Genomic DNA, 27,361 nt, shown 5'->3' on the forward strand with positions numbered 1-27,361 from the left:
CTGTGAAGTGAAAACCCAAATGATGAATCATGTTGTGAGTGATTCTTTGAAACGAGCAGTTCAAACGAAACTGAATCATGAGAATAAAATTAACTTCTGAATTCAACTCCAAGACGCCATTAAAATATGCAGGTGAGCGTGAAACAAGTGTACAGACAGTCTTTAAGCAAACTGAATTGCTTAGATGTACATCAAAATGGTTGATTAATTGTATATTTCCAGCAAAATATTATTAAGTATATAGTAAACATTCAATATATTGGTTTTACCTGTTTTCAATATTCTAATACGTCAGGTTGAGGGGAAAGCGTCCGTAGGTCAGCTGGAGAAATGGGGTGGAGATGGATCTCTTGACCTGGAAGACTCACAAATTCGTGGTGAAGCAGGTGCATATGAACGTCACCAGATGGAGCGACGGCGTCTGCAAGCCAAGCAGCTTCATGCGGAGCGGAGGAAAGCCTGGCTGAGGAAGAATCAGGCTCTGCTCAGAGTCTTCCTCAGTTACTGCAGTCTACATGGGGCCAAGGGTGGAGGAGTGACGTCTGTCAGGATGGAACTGCTCTTCCTGCTGCAGGAATCACAGCAAGTATGTCCTTACATCCCCACAACATGTTGGTTGATTTTATATTGTGCTCTCAAGCAACTGGTTGGTTGATTGTGTTCTCACATATTTGGTTGGTTGTGTGTCCTCAGGAAATGACAGTGAAACAGCTTCAGTCACCACTCCCCCTCCCCACCACTCTGCCCCTGCTGTCGGCCAGCATCGCCCCCACCAAGACCGTCATTGCCAACCCCGTCCTGCACCTTGGAAACCACATACATGACATCCTATACACCGTTGTCCAGATGGAGGCTCCGCCACACCCAGACATAGTGGACGACCGGGTGAGACACACACAAACACACACACATTAGAAATTGTATGAAGACTCGCTATGTCTACAAAAAAAAAAAAAACATTACAGAACAAAACTTTTCAGAATTCAGTGAACAACAACAGAGCTTGTTTAGAACATTTTAGAGCTTGTTTATATTTTAGACATGTGAATACTGAATAATGACTGAATACTGAATACCTCATGCATGCTTAGGCTAGTGCATGACTCCTGTACGTCACCGCAATCATCTTTACCTTGAGTACAATCCGCATCCATTTAAACTTTAGTAGCGAGAAGCTGGTTTGCTTTATCCAGCCGAGAAACATAGTTTGCATATCATCTAGCCATACAGCAGTGGGATGTTTTGACATTCCATTCAGTCTGTATTTTACACAGCTCAATGTGTGAGGGATTGCGCACTTCAGAAACAATGACAGAAAATGACAGAGCTCATGTTTTAAAGCTAAACAGACACTGGAATAAATAATTCACTGAAAAACTGGCTGTTCTCTCTGCCATCTCTGATGTAATATGCCTAGTTTTCTTTTACATTAGCACTGTTTGGGTCTGATTGTTTGAATGAATTCGCTTTCTGGATAATTGGATTGAAAACTTTCCCGGAGTTTAGCGGCTTAATATTATCTGATCGCAAAAAGAGAAGCGAAATCGTGTTAAGGGTTAAAAGAATAGAAATTTTCGCCTACCAGGGTCACAGGTGCTTGCGCCACTGTAGATGCTCAATGTGATAAACGCATGACTCCCAAGACCATCTAACTGTGTGACGTAAATTACGTTAATGGCGCAGTTTCACATGCTTCAGTAATTTATTTGCATTAAATTTTTTTTAACGCGTTAAGGATTTTGAATTAATCACATGCGTCAATGCGTTAATGTTGATAGCCCTAATTTAAATACATTATTAAATTAATTGCACTTCCATACATGGAATGCCAGTTGAGTGACTAGGACACACAAGTAAATAGGCTAGTGGGATATTTTGCTAAAAAAATGATTGTGCCAGAAGAATAGTGTGAGAAATGTATTACATATTGTCTCTCTGTATCAGCTCAGCAAGCTTTTATTTTTTATTTTATGCATGCGCATTAAGATGATTTAAACATTTTCCGACGTTTCAGTGTGGATGAGCAACTTTTGGAAAACGCTGTGAGCGTTTTGAAACTTAAATGCATTTTTCAAATGTATCTGGATAAATGTAGACATAAACTGTATGTGCTTCTACTAATATTTGCATGTGTATTTCAGGTGAATGCTTTACACACTCTTGCTGCTTCTCTATCGGCTTGTATATACCAATCACTGTGTGACAGCCACAGCTACAGGTACAAACACACTACTGATAAACTCACTGGTTATTCACCTTAAAATGCTTGATGTTGTATCAGCTTCGATTGTCTGACTACTATGAACAGCATTCCATTCTGTTAACTCTTACACATGCTGTCACTGACTCATGCCCTCCTGCTGATGTGCGTGTGTTTAGCAGCCAGGCGGAGGCCAATCAGTATACTGGGATGGTGTATCAGGGGCTGTTACTGAGCGACAGGCGTAGACTTCGCACCGAGAGCATCGAGGAACATGCAACACCCACCTCTGCCCCTTCACAGTGGCCAGGTAATAAACATCAGATCAGACTGCATGGAACATATGCGGAGAAATAGAAATTTCGAAATCATCCTCATCTAGTGATGAGTCATTCTATGTGGAGAGGAAAGTAACATCTGTAAAGACTACTTACCCTATTCACTTTCTTAATAAAATCCCTGGTGTTCAGACTGGTGGTGAAAAATAATATTAATTAATAATATTGGCACAATACAAACTCTTATCCAGATCTGATTCTATATTGGTAGAAAATGCCTACCTTCCTACCTTTTTTAACCACTGAATATCTTATTTTACATTATGGAAGTTATAGTACAGTAATAGATAAGTATATGGATGGAAGAATGGATGGTCCGATACATGATGGGTAAATGAATGGTCGGATAGGTGGAGATATTGGATGGGTAAGTATATAGATGGACGGACAGACAGACGGAGGGACAGACTGATGAATGGATGGATGATAAATGACAAAGAGGATGGATGGATGGATGGATGGAGAAATTGGATGAGTTAACGAACATAGGGACCGATGGATGGATGAACAGATATATGGTGGAGAGGATGGATGGATGGAGAAATTGGATGAGTTAACAGACAGACATAGGGACTGATGGATGGATGGATGAATAGAAATATGGTGGAGAGTGGTTGGATAAAATGATGGATGGATGGATGTTGAATGGACTGATGAATGGTCAGATAGATGGTGGAGAGATTGAATGGATGGATGAACAGACAGATAGAGGAGAAGATGGATGGATGGATGCATGGATGGATGGATGGATGAGCAGATATATGGAGGAGAGAATGGTTGGATAAAAAGGATGGATGGATGGATGGATGTTGAATGGACTGAATGGTCAGATAGATGGTGGAGAGTGAATGGATGGAGGATGAACAAATAAATAGAGGTGAAGATGGATGGATGGATGGATGGATGAAGGAGAGATTCGATGAATTAACAGACGGACATAGAGATGGATGGATGAATGGATGGATGGAGGAGAGAATGGTTGGATAAAATGATGGATGGATGGATGGATGGATGAATGGATTGGATGAGTGGACAGATAGATGAAGGGACAGATGGATGGATGGATGGTAGGTAGGTAGATGGAGGAAAGATTGAATGGATGGTCATAAATTGGTTGGAGAGATGGATGGATGGACAGATAGGTGGAGATATTGAAGGACGGAAGGAAGGATTGACGTATGGATGAATGAAAGGGCAGATAGATGCAGGATATATGGACGGATGGGTAAAAAGTCATCACTTGCTAATTGTATATGTTTTCTCTTTCCCAGGTGTGTCGTCTCTGATCAATCTGTTGGCGTGTGCTCAGGGTGATGATCACGTGCGTCTGAACGTCATGTTATGTGAGGCTGTGGTGGCCGTGTATCTCAGTCTGCTGATTCACGGTCTCGGCACACACTCTGGAAACGAGCTCTTCCGGCTGGCCGCTCACCCCCTCAACAACCGCATGTGGGCTGCCGTGTTTGGAGGCGGAGCCAAACTCATTGTTAAACCCAAGCGGCCACCTGAAATCACTCCAGGTGAGTCTTCTTCCCGTGCCAGAGGTGTTTGATGATGTGGTGTCTCCTCACGTCTTTAAAGAAAGTCCACATTAGGTACTTTACAAACAGCTTTTGTCAGGCATTTAGTGGCATTTTTAAATATGATTTTTATGTTAGAGTTTTGCAATTTTTTATGTTCAGACAAGCACTGTTTTTGGTTCCATGTCTTGAAAACAGTCTCTGGGTCCTCCAGTTGATAATAAGATTTCCTCCCTTGTCAGCTGCTCTCAAGGCAGCAGGGTCTGAGGGGTCAGAGGTTGTAAAGGTGACAGATTCTGATCCCCCTACCCTGACCGTCAACCAAGCACCGCCTCAGACTGAGGCTGGTAACCACGGTAACATCACCTTGGAAACAGCACAGCCAGAGAGCTGTGAGTAAGAGCTCAGAGGCACTACATCCACACAGGAACAGGAAATGAGATGTGAATGATGCAGTTCCAGTTTTTATAAATTGGCACAAGAAAGTCCAGTGATTTGATTGGTAACACTTTACAACAAGGTTCCATTTGTAAACATTAGTTAACTACATTAGTTAACATGAACTAACAATGATAACTACTTCTAAAGCATTGATTTATCTTAGCGCATGTTAATTTTAACAATTACTAATACATTATTAAAATAAAAAATTGACCTAACAATGAACAGTTGTATTTTTATTAACTAACATTAATAAAGATTACTAAATATGGTAACAATGTATTTCTCATTGTTAGTTAATGTTAGTTCACTCTAAAATGAAAATTAAGTCATCATTTATTCACCCTGGTGTATGCCCTTCTTTCTTTTTTGGACCACAAAAGGAGAATTTTTTTTTAAAAAAAATGTCCCCCTCATGGATGTCCATACTATAATGACAGTGAATAGCGACCAGCATCAAGCTTTTAAAGGGGTAGTTCACCCAAAAATGAAAATTCTATCATCATTTACTCACCCTCATGTTGTTCCAAACCTGTATACATTTCTTTGTTCTGTTGAACACAAAGGAAGATATTTTGAGGAATGTGTTAAACTGAACAGTTCTGGGGCACCATTGACTTCCATAGTAGTTTTTTTCCTGCTATGGAAGTCAATGGTGCCCCAAAGTGGCCTGGTTACAAACTTTCATCAAAATATCTTCCTTTGTGCTCAACAGAACAAAGAAATTTATACAAGTTTGGAACAACTTGAGAGTGAGTAAATGATGACAGAATTTTCATTTTTGGGTGAACTATCCCTTTAAAAAAGACAACATTATTACAGAATGGTGGTCCCATGTGACGTCATATATTCCAAATGTTTGGTGGAAAATAAGCTGAAATTTAATGTATTATTTAACGAAAATCCTGACCTTGGCCATTGGTCTTCTGTGCACAGTGCATGTTCATGAGACTCTATTAGTGTCACAATTCACTCCAACTTGCCCAAAAAAAATCACACAAGTTGTGAGAAATCAAGATTAATAAAAATGCGACATGAAATACAATGCCTAGAAATCCCCAAAAAAGTATCTGTACTTTCTTCACTGAGTTGAATATCTCCGGACTGGAACTCCGGTTGTTAGATGACAGTCAGAATGACAGTTGTGAACACGATAACTTCTTGTTACGACAAACACAACAGATATATTTACCTCAGAAGATAGTACATGGATTGTATTTCATGTCGAGTTTTTATTCGTCTTGATTACTCACAACTTGTGTGCTTTTTCTGAGCGAGTAAGAACTGTGGTGCTAATAGTCTCATTACATGAACGTGCAGTCGTGCACAGAAGACCAATAGCCAAGGTCAGGATTTTAGTTAAATAATACATTAATTTTTTTTGTTTTTCACCAAACCCTATCATATACCCCCATAACACTTGGAATATATGACACATGTCTCATGGGACCATTGTGTGATACTTTTGCTTTATTTTAAAGCTCGATACCGATGGTTGCTATTAACTGCCATTATATGGACGAGCGAGCGGAATAAATTTATTTATTTTTAATTCTCCATTTGTGGTCCGAAAAAGAAAGAAGAGAATACGGCATTAGAACAACACCAGGGCAAATAAATGATGACCTCATTTTCATTTTAGTGTGAACTAACCCTTTAATGCATTTACTGATGGGACCTTATTTTAAAGTCTTACCAATATATTCTAGATGGCAAGCCATGTGTGTCAGTCCCTGTTAGTGTGTGGAGAGGTGCTATGTGTGATTGCGGTGATGTTTGTTCTTTCTCATATATAATATTTCATTATTTGTTACTTTATTATGTTTAGTTTGTTGTGTGTGTGTGTTTTCATCCAGCCTTTTTTTGTGTTTGTGTGCATATTTTGCTTTTGTTTCTCATTTTCATCTCATCATCTTATATGTGTGTGTGTGACCATCACAGCAAATGTGGAGTCAAACAGGCAGGCAGAGCTCCAGTGTGAGAATAAATCAGGTACACACACTGTCTCCCTCCACCTGTCTCACTGTTTAGCCTTTTAGCCTGTTTTAACTCCAGTCTAGATGTGGACATGTGTGTGTCTGGGTGTGTGTGTGTGTGAGATAGCCGACCTCCCTGCTGCATGTGTAGAGATACACATGAGTGCCTCAGGCTCAGGTGCACACCGGCTGTCTGAGGTCAACATTCAGAGAGTTTGTTCTGTTCTTCCCTGTCTGAACTGATGAGACCTTTATAGAGGAACCAAATAGATTACGCTTATTGCTTTAAAGATATATTATGGAAAACAGGATTTTCTGTGCTCCTTCTAATAGTAATGCTCTGAAATATTTTTTTTTACAGATACTATGTTCACACAGCAATAGAATATGGTTGTGAGTCTTGTATTTGACTCCTTATGGTTGCCTTCACACACAGTTTAGTTATTTACGGGAGTGACAATCGCATTCTGTCACTGAACTCATACCTGTAAATTTCGTGACTCACAAGCACAATCTCTACAAACCCCTGCTGTGTGAACGTCATACAGTGCGAAAGAACCGCTCTGTGCTGCACACAAACATGTTTTGTGTGTATGTGCCGTGTTTTCATGTGTTGTTTCGTTAACTTACAGAGATGAAGAAATGAGCTGTCGTGAAGGTTTCAGATTCACTCTCTGTCTTCCATCGGAGCTCAATATTGTGTGATCTGTGCGTGACTGAAATGCTTCTGTCTGTATAAAAGCTGTGCCGCGTTGACTGTGATAATTTCCAGTTTTATGGACGTCTTTGATATTTACTTTAATCACATCACAGTTACAGGTGATATTCATGGCAAGAATAGAATAGAATAGAATAGAATAGCATAGAATAGCATAGAATAGAATAGAATAGAATAGAATAGCTTGTGACTTTGATTGCTCATTCATACAGAATGTGTTCGAGTCACCACTGTAAGCTGCTGTATAAACAGAACATTTTGAGAATCAGATCTGTAAGTACAGTAAATATGGTCGTTATTAAACAGTGTGAGCATACCCATTGAAAGGTTAATGGTTTGCCATTGATTGGTGTTGCGCACAACACTGCAATACACAAATTGGTCAGAACAGCAGAAATATTATTGTAAATTGACATTAAATTAGCTTTGGTAGGCTGTACAATAAAGGAATTGTAACTCACTTTGTGTTTTCTGCAGGAAACCGATCTCTAGTGATGTGTCTTAGTTTTTAATGATATCATGCTGGTGAATGGTGAGACAACTAATGAGCCACATCATGAGCCACGTGTGGCTTGCGAGCCATAGGTTCCTGACCACTGTCCTAGACAGTCCAACTTTCACCAAAATTGGCTCTGATCATGTCGGGCATTTTGGGTGTCGGCCATTTTGAATTTTGTCGTAAAATGATGTATTTAAGAACTCATTAGTCTATTGTTATGAAACTGTGTATATGTCATCGGCAACATGCCATTAAGGTACTCAAAACAGTTTGAGATATCGCCACCTTGTGTTCAAACATTATAAGGACATTTTCAACATTGCTAATAGCTTTTGATTAATTTTGCCTATTTTAGAGTTGATAGATTCCTTGACTCATATCAAGAACAATGATTTCAATTATGCCATAGCCGGTCAAAATGTCTGTCGGCCATTTTGAATTATCTTTAAAAAAAAAAAAAACTTTTTCTGACTCCTAGACTGTTGGTCTGATTTTTACCAAAATCAGTTCAGATCATTGTGAGACCATGCCTACAAAAAAGTTATTAAAATATTTTTGATTGACCAAACCGTTCTTAAATAATGAATCAATGAAATTGATGGCATGATGCCAAGCTGATTTTGAGGCTGTAACCTTGCTTTTGCATATTGACTTTGTATGTGTCACCTCACACTAATATATATATTTTTTTTTTCAGCTTTATTTCAGTTACCAAAAACTATTTTTATAGATTTAGTTTTAGATCAACACTGGTAGGCATTTTATCGCTATTGTAACTAAGCTTTCCCCCAGTCCACTCAGATTGTTTACTGAAATTAAGCTGCAGAAATGGTTTGTTCAGTAATTGTCATGGTTTACGCCATCACAACCATGAGCTCATTTACATAGGATCATCGACATTTAACATAGGTGGCTATTCAATATTCAGTAACTTGGTGGTGGCGTTGTCATTTCACATACAAAGAGGTTAGCCAATCATAATAGATGTCATTTACACGTAAAACTCTTAAAGGTGCTGTATGTAATTTTTTGACTGTACTAAAGCATAAAAATACCATAATATGTTTGCAAATATTTAAGAAACATGCCAAGTCAACATATTTGTTTCTCCGAAAAACTATGCTACAGCAAGTTCTACTTTGAAATGTGCATTCCGTGTCGCAATGTCTGTTTTTGTTTTGGTCTGTGTGATCCTGCCCACTGCCAATTTACCCATTAGTATATCAACACCCCGAGTTACAAGTTGGCGGAAAACTCAGCGTATTTCAGCCATGGAAGCCAACAAACAAACTGGGTCGGAGATTACTCAGCATCCATCTAAATATCTCTATGACCAGAGGCATATTAAAACGCAGATACATTAGCTGATCAGCTTACAATTTAAGACTTTTTGCTTTCCATTGTAAATTTCACTCATTCCTGTTGCGTGTCAATCTGGCAACTTGTTTGAGCATCGCGTCTGAGGAGGAGGGGGTGGGAGAAACTCTCTCCAATATTTTGAATTTGGACTGAAGCACCCATTTTAACCATTAGTTTTTGCTGGAATTACCATTTTAATGCCTAACTTTTAAGTGAACTTCATAGAAAATGTTATAAAGTGAAGAAAATGGTTCATTTAATTGTCTATATTTCCAAAATCCAGCATTTCTAAACTTAGTTAATCTTCAGTGCTTCAGGTGACACACAAAAGGATCACATTCATAAAACAAAGTAAAAAAAGAAAAACAGTGACTAAGGTTTTGTTTTCCTACTTGTCAGCTCTTGGCATTTTGTCAAGGTGTTGTCTGGCAGTTCTCAAAGAGTAGATCCTTTGATCATCAACACAGTAAATTTAATCTGTCTGTGTTTTCCTATCAGCTCTTTGTTCCAAAATAAAACCCCACTCACACTCACAGACTCACATCTTACTGCAGGAATTTCTCTTTGAACATGACTTCTGACGGATTATGTTTTGAGGTGATTCTTCTCTTCAGATGTGTCCTCCTTTACATTTGAGATAAACATTCCACACTATCTGAATCAAAACATGCTTTAAATGCTAATGAAATGCCCTTCAGCTCAAAAGGAAACACATTAATACAGAGATAGAGAGAGTCTTTATACAACAGACACCTGAAGAGATGAGATGCTGGTCTTCATGTATAAGCTGCATTTTTCAAAACTGTGTTTGAAAATAAAATCTTTCAGTTATGTGTGTTTTTGTGGGCTTGTTACATTCCCCACCTCATCTATGATAATACAAAGTAATCTGAAACACCACAATCATAATCACTATTACAGACTAAACTGGTTATTTTACAGTTTTTCACTTTTAAAAATACTGGAATCAATGATTTTTATAATGTATTCGGTTCCACAAATAGGTTCTTGAACATCTGCATTTTCCTCAAATAAATGAATCAGTCATAAAGATTTATAAGCTCGTTGACTCACCAGCAGTTTTTGACTAACTGAAACACATTTAATTTCTTTCACAGCTGTTGCTGTGTTATGTGTACTTAAGGCTTGTGACACTGAAAGTAACATACAGTGTACTTTTAGTCGGCATGCAGTGGAGGATGCGGTAGTCTTTTCTTTCCGACGTATGTGAAACAGCTTCTCGAACAAGAAAAAATGTAGGGCGGGACTTGATTTGGTCCATTGAGAATTGATTAGATTGTTGGATCATTGTGGTTTGCTAGTAGAGGAGAAGAGGAGTAGGGGATGTCATTGCAAGAGTGAAGGGAAATTATTTTGATTAAAGATTATGAGGGCACAAGAATAAAAAAAAAAAAAAAATGTGCACAGATAAATAATTTATAATAAATACTGCAGTATTCCATTAAAAAAAAAAAAAAAAATCAAGAATTGTCAGTTTTGATTTTATGTTGATTTTAAAGTATTAAATATGTTATTGTGTTTGTTATATTTAGTTGTACCTGATGAAGTGAAACAGGATAACGGGGAAGGTTTGTTTTCTTGATAGTGTGCTGTGTCGTGTGTATGTGTGTGAGCAGTTTGATATCACTCTGTACTCTGTAAGATCACGGTAACCCTCTCAGCTTTATTACCCATCAAGCAGCTGCACGGCCTACTGTGAAGACTAAGATGTGTAACGATGAACTGCCTCTGTACAGTAGATGTGTTTAATCATGACCATCTGCTCTCATTTTAGGATTCAGATTCTTTCACAGTTTCTCTGTCTTCTGTCTCCTTTTTCAATTTCAGATTGAGTGCTGGCTTGACTTTTTCCATTTTTTTAAAAAATATTTTACCTCTCTGGCTGTGTTCGGAATGGAGTTGTAATATACTGCTAACTATGTAAAAATGTATATGAAACAATATGCAGTATGCTGCACTAAACATTTCAAGCAGTAGTATGCTACGTTTTTCGAGTCAGCAAGTGGTGGCCATTGATCATCTTGGGGGAAAAAAAAAGTATTATTTGGCTTTTTTTTTTTTTTTTATCAAATTTTGTCAAAAAAAGGGATTTGAGTGCATTGCATTGTGAGATTCACAATCTGGGCATATAGTAAGTTATCTGGGTATTATTTGCATACTGTGAGCAGTACAAATACTGCATACTACTTTCTTTCTGAAGTAGTAGGTTGTATGCCATTCCAAACATACCTCTTTCTCCTTTTCTTGCTATAAAGGTAGTGGGCGGGTCTCTCACATACTGTTTTTCTCTGTCCTCCAGCAGTCCCTCCCCCGACCCCTCCTGCTGAGGACGTAGACCGACAGCGACGCAGGTTTAACATGCGCATGCTTGTTCCTGGACGTCCCGTTAAAGAGACTCCAGCCACACCTCCACCTGTCCCTGTAGAGCGGCCCACCTATAAGGAGAAGTTCATCCCACCTGAGCTCAGCATGTGGGATTACTTTGTGGCCAAAGTGAGACTGCAACAACTGCTTATTTACACTGATGCAAATCTCAATTTTTTTTTCAATATTTATTCAGTTTATGAATCTAGAAAGCACTTGTCAGAGTGTCTCATTGCTTTCTGTCTGTGTGTATGTTTGTGCATTTCCTCCAGCCTTTCCTTCCCCTCTCTGACAGCGGGGCGCTGTACGATTCAGATGAGAGCGGTACTAGTGACAATGAGGATGATGATGATGCCTTCCTCTCTGACACACAGATGACAGAACACTCCGATCCAAACTCCTACAGGTGAGATTATAACACAGCAGCCATATCACCCTGTAGCCCAAGACTGGTTGCCTACTAAAGCTAAGCAGGGCTGAGTCTGGTTAGTACCTGGATGGGAGACCTCCTGGGAAAAGTAGGTTGCTGCTGGAAGAGGTGTTAGTGAGGCCAGCAGGGGGTGCTCACCCTGTGGTCTGTGTGGGTCCTAACACCCCAGTATAGTGATGGGGACACTATACTGTCAAAAAGCACCGTCCTTCGGATGAGACGGTAAACCGAGGTTCTGACTCTCTGGTCATTAAAAATCCCAGGATGTCTTTTGAAAAGAGTAGGGGTGTAACCCCGGCATCCTGACCAAATTTGCCCATTGGTCTCTATCCATCATCATGGCCTCCTAATCATCCCCATATACTGATTGGTTTCATCACTCTGTCTCTTCTCCACCAATAAGCTGGTGTGTGGTGGGCGTTCTGGCGCAATATGGCTGCCGTCTCATCATCCAGGTGATGCTGCACATTGGTGGTGGTTGAGGAGATTCCCCCTTCCATATGTAAAGCCCTTTGAGTACCCAGAAAATGTAAATGTAACAAATTATTGTAATTATAATCAAAAAGTAGAGTTAAGCAGGGTTTCAACAGAGAGAAGTAAAACTAAACTAAAAATTAATGTGATTTTATAAACTGAAATTAATTAACAATGTGAAAATAAATTGAAAAGTTTAAACAAACTTAAAACAGTGGTTAAAGAAATTAATGAATTATGACATAATATGTGTTAAAGGATTAGTTCACTTCAGATTTAAAATTTCCTGATAATTTACCCCATGTCATCCAAGATGTTTATGTCTTTCTTCAGTCGAAAGAAAATTAAGGTTTTTGAGGAAACCATTCCAGGATTTTTCTCCTAATTTCGCCTAATTGTCCAAATTGCAGCTTCAGTGCAGCTTCAAAGGGCTCTACACGATCTCAGCCGAGGAATAATGTCGAACAATCAGTCATTTTCAAAAAAAATAAAAAATAATTATATACTTTAACCACAAATGCTCATCTTTCACTAGCTCTGCGATGCACCACACATTACGTAATTACATTGAAAATGTCGCGCGTGAAAAGTCTTTTCTAGTGAAGAAAGAAAAACATCTTGGATGACATGGGGGTGAGTAAATTATCAGGAAATTAATTATGAAGTGAACTAATCCTTTAACGACAAAAATAATTATTAACTCTTTCCCCACCATTGACAGAATTTTCTGTCATTTATGAGACAATGCTTGCCCGCCATTGACGCAATTTTCCGGCTTTCCGTGTTTTCACTGGGGGCGCTATTACGCATCTTCTGAAAGGGTACAGAATCTCCGGATCAAAACACAGGTGAAGCAGCAGAAACAAAATTTTAAAATGTAAAAAAAAAAAAAAAAAAAAAAAGCATATAAATCAAAACTGCCTAACATTACCGAATAAAATGTTGACCCAGGACGAGGTATAGAACTATGCAAGCTTTGGGGGTGTTGATGGACTCAATCTGTGTTTTGATCATCATTCTGAATCCGATCCAGACATAGTCTGACAGAAATGCAATTTTCTCAGCTTTTTGCTCAAAATGTTGCTTTTTAAATGAAACTTGCCCACATTCAAGTGTTGATTAAAAAAAGAATGCATGAAGCTAGTTTTTTTTTTTTTTTTTCTCTCAAGCAGAGGGTCTATTCTATCTTTTGATATATGTTCCGATATTCATACAACAAAATATTCTGTGGGCCATGAAACTTTTGTGAAAATTATCAAAAATGCTGCTGCTGACTGGCAACTTTTTTCAAAAACTCTGGTGGGGAAAGAGTTAATTGTAATCATTCATGAAAATAAGCACTGCGAAAGCCACTGGTCAGGATATGTATATCCTGTTAGTGTGTAGACTGAAGGATGATTGTGTGTTTGTGTTTTTGCAGTTGGTCTCTGATCCGCCTAGTGATGGTCAAACTTGCCCTTCACAATGTCAAGACGTTCCTGCCCCTGACAGGACTGGACTTTACAGGTACATGAGTAGTAGAAATGTACTCTTACTAACATGCAAACTGGCAGAAGGTAAATGAAATTATTAACTTCCATTTCCTTTGTCTCCCTTGTTATCTTAGAGTTGCCAGTGACGTCTCCCCTGGCCAATGCTGTGCTGAAGACACTGGAAAACTGGGAGCAGATTCTTTTGGAAAAGATTAACAAATTTGACGGCCCTCCACCAAACTACATCAACACCTACCCGACGGACCTGAGTGCAGGCGGGGGGCCGGCTATACTCCGACACAAAGCCATGCTAGAGCCAGAGAACACACCGTTCAAGTGAGTACTTGCTCCAAATGTCTCAATTACACCAAAGAATTACAGAATATTTAAATAATTATGTAAATGTGTGAACAAATGTAAATGATTTTTTTCTCTTCAGGTCAAAGCACCATCTCTCCTTCCCTGCTCGCCGTCTGTGGCATTTCCTGGTCAAACAGGAGGTGCTTCAGGAGACTTTGATCCGATACATCTTCACTAAGAAAAGGAAGCAGAGTGAGGTAACTACAAATCACAGGGGTGGGACCACACACTGACAGAATAAATGGGGTGGATATTTAAAGGGGCAGGGCCAGTAACAGAGTGAGGTATACCAAATCAGTGTGGTAGTTAAAGGGGTGGAACCAGGTGAAGAATGAGGTAGGGAGGTTGAGGTAGGTAACGAAGGGGGAGTGGAGTGAGGTGGGCCAGAGTTAGGCAGCAAAAAGTGTGGGAATAGTGCTAGAGAAAAGAAAAGGGGTTGAAGGTACGATCACATTAGCCAAATTTTGTGAATAAAAAGGTCCATTGTCAATAGTGTAGCAATGTATGAATCACAACTCACAAAAGTCACTTTTAAATTAAGAAGCTTTCTGTTGGTCAATGCAGCGAATGACCAAATTGAAACTGTTACGAAATCTGCATGGGGAAATCTTTTGCCCTCAAGTGAAATTCCTGATCATGTGGATTTCAGTTGAAACAACTGGATTTCTCCTGCGAAAATTTGCAGAGCAACAGTAAATATGACTACATCTTTAGGCAACAAAATGCTGGGACAGATGAGGGGTAATATATAGTTTTCATTCACGTGACTGGTGCAGAGACCTACCAGGCAAAACATCCATAGAACTGCGTTACAGGCCTGTCAGGTTTTTTTTATCTCAAAAGAAGAAAAATCTAAATATTTCAATCACTAAAAACAGTTAGATATTCTAAAACGCTTTACGTGAAAAACACCTAAGTGTCTTAATGTACTAAACAGTGGTATTAAAAGATCAAATTCAGTATACACTAGTATTGTCAAAAGGACCGACTTTGATACCAAGTCAATACTGAAATTTTGAAAATGTGACGCTTTGAGCGCTGTTGAGGGGATTCGTAAACACCTCTGATTGGCCATTGTGTTCACGCGCTCAACATATATGTCTGTGATTGGCTACAATGGTCACCGCTTCGAAAACATGTTGTAAATAGTCATCAATGACGCTCTTCACCAAGCGCTTGCTCAGATACACATGGGAGCATTTGAAAGCAGGCGGTCTGCTGATAGACGGCTGCTTTCAAATGCTTCCGCTCCCGCTTTTAGAACGCTTTCAAATTCAAACACTTCCGTGCGCTTTCAATGTGCTCCCGTGCATTGATCATTGTAGCCAATCACAGACATATATGTTGAGCAATTGAACACAATGGCCAGTCAAAGGTGTTTGTTTACAAATCCACTCAACAGTGCTCAAAGCGTCACATTTTTAAAATTTCAGTATCAACTTGGTATCAAAGTTGGTACTTTTAACAACACTAGTATACACCTTATTGATGATGCATACTATAAACAGGCGAGCAGATGAACCTAGAATATGAACGCAACGCTTTAAATGGTTAAGCGTTTTCTTTATGGTTTTTTATGAAAAAAACGTGTAACGAGAAATTGAACGTTGAGTTTATATTCTGGGTTCATCTGCTTCCCTGTACATAGTATGCATCATCAATAAGGTGTATATTAAATTTGGTCTTTTAATATCACTGTCTTACTACATTAGTACTTGGCACAAACCTGGTAAAAATGATTGGTGGGCAATGGAGGAAATGCTTGTTTTGCCCACCAGGTAGGTGTTCCTATAAGGGTGTGACGTCACGTGAAAACTATGAATACAATAGGGGCCAGAGTGAAGAAATTGAATAGGTGCGGCTAAACTGCAGCAATAAAAGGGGTGGGGCAATGAAGGAGTTGGGTAATGAAATGGGGATGGGGCCAGAATAAGGCTGTTGCCAGAATGATAGAATCATTAAAAAGACAATATTTTTTAGAAGTACGAGTACGAGTGACTGGTGAGATTTAATTGTTGTTAAAGGTTTGGAGGAACTTTAAGAGAAACAGCTCGTTTTGTGTGCTCATGTGGTTTAATAAATAAATATAGAACTGTAGAAAGTAGCCATCTTATAGGGTAAGTACTGACACAGACGCTGGAGGGAATGTGCATGTTATCTCAAGACAATCTCTCTCTGTCGAAGCTCCAAATGAGATTCATTTTTCTCTTTATTATTTCATTTGTTTTTCTCCATCTGTCTGTCACTCGGGCATGTGTTTTGTGCTGTGCCCCGTGTGTGTTTGTTAATGTTTGTGTGTGTTGTGGTGTGTATTGTGTAGTCTTTAGATCATGTGGACCACCTCATACAAAACGGCATTACTGGAGCTCGCAAAAACAACAAGGTACTGAGACACAGAATGGGACTCGTCTCTCTGTGAAACCCTCTTAAAGCTTTGGGCTTCTGTCCTCTGTTAACCTGCTTTTACCTCACACACACACACACACACACACACACACACACACACACACACACACGTTCGTCTCTTTCCTCACGTTCCCTAACTCGTCTGGCTCGGCACTGCTCTTCCTCACTAACCGCCAATGGCACTGAAAGTGGTTTATCAGATGGATTCTGCTTCAGACACCTTGTTTAGAGGATCAAACAATAACAGCAATTAATTCATGTTTTGCCTTCTGTGGAGGTGTGTACATGGTCTCAACTGCATGTCAGCAAACTTCCTGCTACTGCTGCTGTGTGTGTGTGTGGATGTGATTGAGGAATTATTAAAAAAAACAGCAGTGCAGCAGAACAGACTAATATGAGTGTTTATATATATATGTGTGTGTGTGTGTGTGTTGTGTTACAGGTGGAGGCTGATATGGGTTACCCAGGAGGCAAAGCCAAAATCATCCATAAAGAATCTGACATCATCATGGCATTTGCCATTAACAAGGTTAGGACATATTTATCTCTAGTTCTGTTATAGAGAGAGTTTGTTCTAGACATTTGAAGTCCACTTTTAATATTAGTTTTCTACACAATAAAAGTTGAAATTCACTTTTTTGTGACCTTTGTCTGCTTTCTCTCAGACCTTTAGAAGTCATCACATTAGGTCTCATTCACTAAGCATGCGTACACACAAATTTGTGCGTGAAATGTGCGTAGTAACGATTTTAAGAACAAATCACGATTCACCAAATATTTCGTACTAAAAATAATTCTGAATTTCCGACAAAATATAGGAACAACTGAAAGCACTCATATGCAAAAAAAAGCACTTACTCTGTACGGCCTTATAATCGTGTTAAAGGATTAGTTCACTTTCAAATGAAAATTACCCCAAGCTTTACTTACCCTCAAGCCATCCTAGGTGTATATGACTTTCTTCTTTCTGACGAACACAATCGTAGATATATTAATAAATATCCTGAAGCATCCGAGCTTTATAATGGCAATATGCTTTACCAAACGAGTATGAGCTAAAGAAAGTGCCTCCATCCACATCCATAAACATACTCCATACGGCTAATAAAGGCCTTCTGAAGCAAAGCGATGCGTTTGTGTAAAAAAAAAAAAAAATCCATATATGACAAGTTATGAAGTAAAATATGTAGCTCCCGGAGCCATGTGGACTATGTTTATGATGGATGGATGTGGATGGAGACGCTTTCTTCAGCTCATACTCGTTTGGTAACATCCGAGCTTTAAACTGCCATTATAAAGCTCGGATGCGTCAGGATATTTATTAATATTTCTGTGATTGTCTTCATATACAGCTAGGATGGCTTGAGGGTGAGTAAAGCTTAGGGGTAATTTACATTTGAAAGTGAACTAATCCTTTAAGAAGTTGTATATGAAATTTAATCCTAAAAAGACTATAATTATATGAAAGTATGTTACATTTATTGTATTATATAATCCATATACTGTATAAAATAATATAATAAAATGATAATACATTTAATCTTAAATACATTTCATCATATACAGTGATTATGATCAGCTGCGAAGTTTCTCTGACTAATGCAGATTTACGCGTATGTACAGCTGGCTCATGAGAGGTCTGTAATCTGGGTCTGTATGAAAGGTGTTTATTGTGAGAACTGGTCAGAATGGCACGCATGGCATTGTTTGAATATCAGGCGAGAGTGCGTTTTTAAACAGCGGCATGTCTGACGAGTGAAAGGAAAGCGTGCATGGAAAGCCCTTATATGGACATGGTTTGTGTTTTATGCAAATGACTAACCTTGTGCACGCAGCCGCTCATTTAGAGTACTCCAAATTCACTAAAATAAGAACGAGGTTAAGAACAAATTCATGTGTGTACGCACGTGTTGTGAATTAGGATTTAAGATTTTCCGTGAGTTATCCACGCAGTTATTAGTGAATGAGACCCATTGTTTTTGCTAATGTAACTTTAACACAACTTTATGCAAATGACATCTGTTATTAACTGGCTGTGTTGTTGATAGAGACCAATTTGCTGAATACTAAAAAAATGTTGATATGTAAATGTGGGCAGCCATAAGTTAATGAGCTCATGGTTGTGAAAACTTTTTTATATATGTAGTTGATTAGTTCATTAATTAATTACTAATACCTTAGTTGTTCCAAACCTGTATGAATTTCTTTCTTTCTTCTGTATGAATTTCTGGTTTTCCATGATTTTAACAATATTCCATGAGCATTTCCACTGGACTACACGTTGAAATCTGGTCACACTTTATATTAGGAGTCTTTAACTACTATGTACTTGCATAAAAAAAAGTAAGTACAATGTACTTTATTGTGTTCATAACACTTTTGCTGCTGTTGAGGTGGGATACGGGTAAGGCAAGGACAGGTTTGGTGGTATGGGTAGGTTTAAGTGTTGGTTAAGGTGTAATGGAAGGGTCAGCAGTGTAATTATAGATATAATTACAGAAATTACAAATGTAATTACATGCAGGTATTTTTAAAATTTAAGAACAATGTAAAAATGTCCATGCAACCAGCAGCCATATCACCCTGTAGCCCAAGAAGCCCACTGAAGCTAAGCAGGGCTGAGCCTGATTAGTACCTGAATGGGAGACCTCCTGGGAAAACTAGGTTGCTGCTGGTAGAGGTGTTAGTGAGGCCAGCAGGGGGTGCTCACCCTGTGGTCTGTGTGGGTCCTAACACCCCAGTATAGTGATGGGGACACTATACTGTCAAAAAGCACCGTCCTTCGGATGAGACGTTAAACCGAGGTTCTGACTCTCTGTGGTCATTAAAAATCCCAGGATGTCCTTCAAAAAGAGTAGGGGCGTTACCCCGACATCCTGGCCAAATTTGCCCATTGGCCTCTGTCCATCATGGCCTCCTAATCATCCCCACACACTGATTGGCTTCATCACTCGGTCTCCTCTCCACCAATAAGCTGGTGTGTGGTGGGCGTTCTGGCGCAATATGGCTGCCGTCGCATCATCCAGGTGATGCTGCACATTGGTGGTGGTTGAGGAGATTCCCCATATGGTTGAGGTGGTTGAGAAGATTCTTCCATATGTAAAGCGCTTTGAGTACCCAGAAAAGCGCTATATAAATGTAAGGAATTATTATTATTATTATTATTATGTACACATTCACAAAAGTGCATTGTATCAAATGCTTAATTTAAATGTTAGTACAAAGGGGGACCGAATCTCTTTGTAAATCTTTTTATTTATTTTTTTTATTTTTTTTGCAGTGGCGTTTCCATCACAGGAATAAATTACATTTTATAATATATTCAAATAGAAAACAGTTGTTTTAATTTGTAATAATATTTTGCAATATTACTGTTTTCTGTATTTTTGATAAAATAATTGCAGGCTTGGTGAGCATAAGAGACTTCTTTCACTGTAATGTTTCCAAACTTTTGACAGGTACTATATTTCTGAATGTGATAATAAAATGCGACTTATAAACTGATGTGAATTGAATGTTTATCACTCAACAATGCAATTTTTTTTTATTTCTGCATGCTACAACAAACTCTTTCAAAAGAGCAAAATAAAAATAATGTTTTAACTTCCAATTTAAATGGTGTTTGTGTTCTTTGTCTCAGGCTAACACTAATGAAATAGTGCTGGCGTCCACTCATGATGTCCAGGAAGTGGACGTGTCCACGCTGCTTGCAGCTCAGCCTTACACTTGGATCGGAGAAGAATTTGACAAGGAGTCTCGCAGGTTTGTCACCTGTCTGTGTGTGTTTAGAACATTCAGCTGACAGATTTGATGGGATTGCTGTGAGCATCTCTTGTTTTCTCTGTGTAGCTCTGATGACGTGGATTACCGCTCGTCTCACACCAACATCGCCCAGGCCAGCACTGGTCCCTTTGCCCCCCAACAGATGGCAGCGTCGTCCTCCATGCCCTGGCTGGGCAGCGGGCAGACCAGCATGGGTGCCAGTGTGGTATGTTAGACTGTTTTCTGTCTGTAAATAACCTTGTTAAAATGAAGAATGGAAAATGAAGAGTCTTTATTATATATATATATATATATATATATATATATATATATAATAAATAGGGATACAATCTTTTAACCCAATTCTATTTCCCAGGCCTCTTTAACCTAACTTACATAGATTTTTAATGAAAATAATTTAATTACATAATAACTAATTGCATTTTAACTTGATTTTGGTATCTGGCACACACTAACAAACCAACAAAATGTATTTTGCTACAAAAAGAAAATATTTAAATAGTTATTGGAACATTATTATGTCATGACCAACAATTTTCAGACCACATTAAAAAATTAGGATTTTTTTTATTATTATTAAATCTGTAAATAAAGAGCATTTTAAGATTTAGAAAAATGTAAAGAGGCTGTATGTAGAATTTAGAAACCCTTGTTATTGCCGACACCGGTGGTCGTTAAGTGAACTGCAGCCAGCAGCTTATTTCTCATGTTCACACTCATGCACACATAATGTACAAGAGACTGAACATAATTTAAGGCATTCTTCACTTAGTAAAAAATAAGTTTGCTGCAATATACTATTAATATACTATTACTATTGTAGCAATACACTACTGCCTTTGCAGCAATATACTATTAACAAACATCAACATTATCCTCAACATTGTATTAAGCATTCCTTTTAATGCATCACTGAACTGAATATAGGCTCTCGGGAGCACGTAAACATCACATCCTTTTGATTTTCCTGGCAAAATGGGCCCTTCACATAAAAATCAGTCTACAGGCTTTCATAGACAAGCACATAGACATAGGAAGGTCTCGTTTTGTTACAAGCTGTTCACACATGGGCAATAAAAAAGCGATTAATACATGAAAATTATTACATATATCTCCTTTAAAATGAAGTTTTAAATTAATAAATTATATAAAATGAAGAAAAAAAAATTACATTTCCAGACTATTTTTAGTTTTCTAATCAAATAAGCTTTCAATTCATGCTGGAGAACATGATCCTTAGGTTTTGTTCATGCAGTTTTGATACTGCAAACCAAATACTCAAATAAGTTCATGTTAATTTTTTCAGTTCAATATAATTTGTAAAGTATAGTTTGTATTATATTAGAAAACAAGCATTTTTATTAGTCATCTCAGATTTTGGACCCCACTGTGCATATGCGCACACTGAAGCAGGTTCATGCCGGTCACGTTCCCACACAGCTCCATCCACAGATGAAGAGCGGATACTCAATGTTTTCTTTTGGCTGTTATCAGCAGAGCACAAACAATGAGTCGTGGTCTCAACACAGCTCTTGATGAGTCTGTATTGAGCTGATAAGAGAGTTTGGAGGTAGTGGAGTAAACCGCAGACAGTCCGAGCAGCCCAAGGTACAGACCTGCGTCATCAACCTCCAATCTGTTCTCATTCACAGCTGATAAAGATGACACAATGAAGCTGGGGAAACTACTTTCAAACTGTAGTTGGAAGCCCTACATGCTACTGATCAATTCAAGTAGTACAATTATCAGACAAATTATCATTTTGAATGTGTAATTAGCTGTGCTACAAACTATTAACAAAAATCGAACACAAAAACAGCCTGGATAGCCTTGCACAAAGTATTGTTTGTATATGGTACAGGTATCTGATGGTAATGATACTTATTAATTTATGGTTCATTTGAAATTGACACTATATAAACAAATCACTTGCTAAATCAGAATATACAGTACTGTAAATTGTACTGTGAATTGTACCGTAAAATATGAATAAATTGAGTAAAAATCTCAGTGTTTTGTGCGTGTGTTTGAGAGAATCTCTGGTGTGTTTAACTGTGTGTGTAATTTCTGTCAGATCATGAAGAGGAACCTGAATAACGTGAAGAGAATGACGTCTCATCCCATCTATCAGTACTGTAAGTGTCTCTTATTTCACACACAAACACTGTAGGGTTTTGATGAAACTCGTGTTGACTTCTTTGTCATGTTTGAAGATATGACGGGAGCTCAGGACGGCAGTGTAAGAATGTTTGAGTGGAATCGTCCACAGCAGCTGATCTGTTTCAGACAGGCCGGAAACGCTCGGGTCACACGCCTCTATTTCAACTCACAGGGCAACAAGGTATTGAAGCATCCATTACCAGAATTATTAAACCTCATAACCAAATGGCTCAAGTGTTTATATGTGTTTTATTCACATATATATATGCATTTTATTCACTTTTTGATGACTATACATAAACTATTGTTTAAAATTTAGAGGTTTTTTTAAGAAATTAATACTTTTATTCAGCAAGGATGCATCAATTAATCAAAAGTGACAGTAAAGACATTTATAATGTTACAAATTTCAAAAAAAATTTGTTCTTTTGAACTTTCTATTAATCAAATATTCCAAAAAAACAATGTATCACACTGTTTTCAACATTGATAATAATGATAAGTGTTTCCTGAGCACCAAATCAGCATATTGGAATGATTAGAATGAAGGAACATGTGACATTGAAGACTGGAATAATGACAGCTGAAAATTCAGTTTTGCCATTATGGGAATATATATAATTTATGTATATATATAATTTATATATAATATATATATAATATATACAGGTGCTGGTCATATAATTAGAATATCATCAAAAAGTTGATTTATTTCACTAATTCCATTCAAAAAGTGAAACTTGTATATTATATTCATTCATTACACACAGACTGATATATTTCAAATGTTTATTTCTTTTAATTTTGATGATTATAACTGACAACTAAGGAAAATCCCAAATTCAGTATCTCAGAAAATTAGAATATTGTGAAAAAGTTCAATATTGAAGACACCTGGTGCCACACTCTAATCAGCTTATTAACTCAAAACACCTGCAAAGGCCTTTAAATGGTCTCTCAGTCTAGTTCTGTAGGCTACACAAACATGGGGAAGACTGCTGACTTGACAGTTGTCCAAAAGACGACCAATGACACAAAAGGTCATTGCAAAAGAGGCTGGCTGTTCATGGAGCTCTGTGTCCAAGCACATTAATAGAGAGGCGAAGGGAAGGAAAAGATGTGGTAGAAAAAAGTGTACAAGCAATAGGGATAACCGCACCCTGGAGAGGATTGTGAAACAAAACCCATTCAAAAATGTGGGGGAGATTCACAAAGAGTGGACTGCAGCTGGAGTCAGTGCTTCAAAAACCACTACGCACAGACGTATGCAAGACATGGGTTTCAGCTGTCGCATTCCTTGTGTCAAGCCACTCTTGAACAACAGACAGCGTCAGAAGCGTCTCGCCTGGGCTAAAGACAAAAAGGACTGGACTGCTGCTGAGTGGTCCAAAGTTATGTTCTCTGATGAAAGTAAACTTTGCATTTCCTTTAGAAATCAGGGTCCCAGAGTCTAGAGGAAGAGAGGAGAGGCACACAATCCACGTTGCTTGAGGTCCAGTCTAAAGTTTCCACAGTCAGTGATGGTTTGGGGTGCCATGTCATCTGCTGGTGTTGGTCCACTGTGTTTTCTGAGGTCCAAGGTCAACGCAGCTGTATACCAGGAAGTTTTAGAGCACTTCATGCTTCCTGCTGCTGACTAACTTTATGGAGATGCAGATTTCATTTTCCAACAGGACTTGGCACCTGCACACAGTGCCAAAGCTACCAGTACCTGTTTTAAGGACCATGGTATCCCTGTTCTTAATTGGCCAGCAAACTCGCCTGACCTTAACCCCATAGAAAATCTATGGGGTATTGTGAAGAGGAAGATGCGATATGCCAGACCCAACAATGCAGAAGAGCTGAAGGCCACTATCAGAGCAACCTGGGCTCTTATAACACCTGAGCAGTGCCACAGACTGATCGACTCCATGCCACGCCGCATTGCTGCAGTAATTCAGGCAAAAGGAGCCGCAACTAAGTATTGAGTGCTGTACATGCTCATACTTTTCATGTTCATACTTTTCAGTTGGCCAAGATTTCTAAAAATCCTTTCTTTGCATTGGTCTTAAGTAATATTCTAATTTTCTGAGATACTGAATTTGACCAGCACCTGTATAGACAAGTATTCAAAATAATAAGTTTATTCTTATTCCTTATAGTGCTTGAGAAAATGTGGCATCATACTTGTAAAAATATTCATTATAAAAAGCATATTTTTTCACTTTGTATTTCAGTAATGAAGAAAAGTTAAGTATAAAATATAATAAATACATTAATATAAGACTATTATATCAATTATTGATTCATTCAATCATTTTTAAGTTGAGTTAGATTTTACACTTTAAAAAAAAACATTGAAATATACCAGTTGATATCGCACATCTGACACTCTGACATTTAACCAAAAAATTTAAATAAAGCATACATCATTATATTATTGTTTTTATATGATATAATTTATTGATAACCAATAAGATGTACACAAATGTAATTAATTTAAATGCCTTTTTTACACAGCATTTATTGAAAGTGCACACCAAAAATGTTAACCTCTGGTAACTGTTACTTATGTATTGTATAATAATTTCCAGACACATTTAGTGCCTGTTTATGTGCTGTTGTCTTCATAGTAGAGTGAATATGTCAGTGCTGTGTTTATTACTGGCTGTGGTGTTGTGTAATGAGAGGAAAGGGCATCCTGTTCTTTCTTCTGTACTGTATTTGAATCATTATGTAATATGCAGCTGAAAATACTGTCTGAACTCTTAAAGATCTCCATTCTTTCCGTCTGTCTGCAGTGTGGCGTTGCAGATGGCGAGGGCTTTTTGAGCCTCTGGCAAGTCAATCAGACTTCCTCAAACCCCAAACCGTATTTGGTAAGAGCCTTATCTTTGTATCGCACAAGCCTTCTATTACTGACGGTCACTAACATCTAACTTCTTCCTTCATAGTGTTAAATAATTCACTTGTAAATGTCTAGAATTAGTTTATTTTATAAATGGCTATATTTTATACAGTAGCCAAAAATATTGTGACATTTAGGCCACACTTTGAATTAGATATTGCTTAATATCAAAGCATGTGTCATCTGCAGAGAAATGATACTAGAGCTTTTCTCGAAACTAACTTTACTATTAAATAGTCACTTGGTTTGATAGTTTATGTAATGCAGTGTGACTGTATAATATGAATAAATAAGCATCTCTGTGTGTCTGTCTCAGAGCTGGCAGTGCCACAGTAAAAGCTGCTGTGATTTTGCCTTCATTACATCCTCCAGTCTGATCGCTACAGCAGGACAGTCCAACGATGGCAGGTCAGTTAAATGATTTATCTTAATGTCATATAGTGACTGTATATAATAGAAATGTATAGAAATAGACTGTATAAAATGTTTTAAGGAAGTGTTTCCCTTTCTTCCACAGGAATGTTTGTTTATGGGACACTCTGATCTCTCCAAGTAACTCTATGATACACGGTGAGTTTTGAGGGAAGACGTTTATTAAAAAAATGTTGAATAAGGGATTTTATTTTATTATTTTATTTTGTTATATATAATATATTGTTATTCAAGGTTTAAAGGTTTAAAATCCTTAAAGGATTAGTTCACTTTCAAATGAAAATTACCCCAAGCTTTACTCACCCTCAAGCCATCCTAGGTGTATATGACTTTCTTCTTTCTGATGAACACAATCGTAGAAATATTAATAAATATCCTGACTCATCCGAGCTTTATAATGGCAGTATGCGTTACCAAACGAGTGTGAGCTGGAGAAAGTGTTTCCATCCATCATAAACATATTCCACACGGCTCCGGAGGGTTAATAAAGACCTTCTGAAGCGAAGTGGTGCGTTTGTGTAAAAAAAAAATATCCATATTGAACAAGTTATGAAGTAAAATATCTAGCTTCCGCTGGACCACCTTCCGTATTCTTCAAAAAGCTTACGCTTTACATCCTACGCTTTCCCTATTCAACTTATGGAACTGACGCAACGCCTGTTCCGTTTTTTCTGTAATTTGGATAGGGAAGGTGTGGTATGTACATTGTACGCTTTTTGAAGAATTCTATTGCTATCAGGATATGAGAATAACCTATTGCACCTTTAAGAATCTGAGATGCAGTACTAATTTAAAAAGTCTTCAATTTTAAAAACTCTGCAGATACCCTGGTTTTATTATGGTATTTCTTTACATCCAGCGTTCCAGTGCCATGAGAATGGTGCAACAGTTCTTCAGTATGCTCCTAAACAGCAGCTGATCATCACAGGCGGCAGGAAAGGATTTGTCTGTATTTTTGACATCCGTCAGAGACAGCTGCTCCACACATTCCAGGCACATGATTCGGCCATCAAAGCTCTGGCCATGGATTCCACTGAGGACTTCTTTGTCACCGGCTCAGCCGAAGGGAACATGAAGGTATATTTCCCTAGAATGACGCACTTTACCTTAATCATATCATGTTGCTGCAATGTGGATATTTAGGCTAAAAGCATAAAAAGCAGTTACATTTAATATTTGATAACAAAAAAAAGAGACGGAATTTAAAGTATCGCCAAATGGCCAAATGAATGACCTTTTTGTTTCACCCCAAGTCAGTGCTAAGATCTCCTCCTCCTCCTCAGCATCTGTCATCTTCAGTAGGGTGTGTGAAAACTACAGACTAGCAAGCAATAGCCTACCTTTTATCGTTATGCAAATGACAAACTAGCAAACAGAACCTTTGGTGATGTTTTGCCTATGGCTCACTATCAGTAGATTCTCTAAATTTGTCCCTAATTATTATAACAAATAACTAACAATGCAATCAAATTGTATTGGAGGAGTGAAACCATTGATGTTGGTGTTTAATTAGTGCTTCTC

At 38.1% G+C, this 27,361-nt stretch overlaps 1 protein-coding gene across 8 annotated transcripts in view; it reads left to right on the plus strand.

The window, feature by feature from the left end:
• Window positions 1–27,361, plus strand: part of dmxl2 (Dmx-like 2) — a 478,360-nt gene that overhangs the window by 447,691 nt on the left and 3,308 nt on the right. For 2 of the 8 annotated variants that reach the window (XM_051870582.1, XM_051870581.1), the window contains 20 exons: window positions 296–586; window positions 694–885; window positions 2,142–2,218; window positions 2,380–2,510; window positions 3,810–4,058; window positions 11,372–11,565; window positions 11,709–11,842; window positions 13,761–13,846; window positions 13,947–14,148; window positions 14,252–14,369; window positions 16,493–16,555; window positions 17,021–17,107; window positions 20,219–20,340; window positions 20,428–20,566; window positions 22,436–22,496; window positions 22,575–22,702; window positions 25,302–25,379; window positions 25,725–25,816; window positions 25,926–25,978; window positions 26,700–26,917. In XM_051870582.1, coding sequence (XP_051726542.1) covers window positions 296–586; window positions 694–885; window positions 2,142–2,218; window positions 2,380–2,510; window positions 3,810–4,058; window positions 11,372–11,565; window positions 11,709–11,842; window positions 13,761–13,846; window positions 13,947–14,148; window positions 14,252–14,369; window positions 16,493–16,555; window positions 17,021–17,107; window positions 20,219–20,340; window positions 20,428–20,566; window positions 22,436–22,496; window positions 22,575–22,702; window positions 25,302–25,379; window positions 25,725–25,816; window positions 25,926–25,978; window positions 26,700–26,917 — 2,715 coding nt within the window. The remainder of the gene's footprint in view (window positions 1–295; window positions 587–693; window positions 886–2,141; window positions 2,219–2,379; window positions 2,511–3,809; window positions 4,059–11,371; window positions 11,566–11,708; window positions 11,843–13,760; window positions 13,847–13,946; window positions 14,149–14,251; window positions 14,370–16,492; window positions 16,556–17,020; window positions 17,108–20,218; window positions 20,341–20,427; window positions 20,567–22,435; window positions 22,497–22,574; window positions 22,703–25,301; window positions 25,380–25,724; window positions 25,817–25,925; window positions 25,979–26,699; window positions 26,918–27,361) is intronic. The other 6 variants (XM_051870585.1, XM_051870583.1, XM_051870584.1 and 3 more) reach the window with 6 other exon arrangements.

The sequence above is a fragment of the Ctenopharyngodon idella genome, chromosome 18, assembly GCF_019924925.1.
Source record: "Ctenopharyngodon idella isolate HZGC_01 chromosome 18, HZGC01, whole genome shotgun sequence".
NCBI lineage: Eukaryota > Metazoa > Chordata > Actinopteri > Cypriniformes > Xenocyprididae > Ctenopharyngodon > Ctenopharyngodon idella.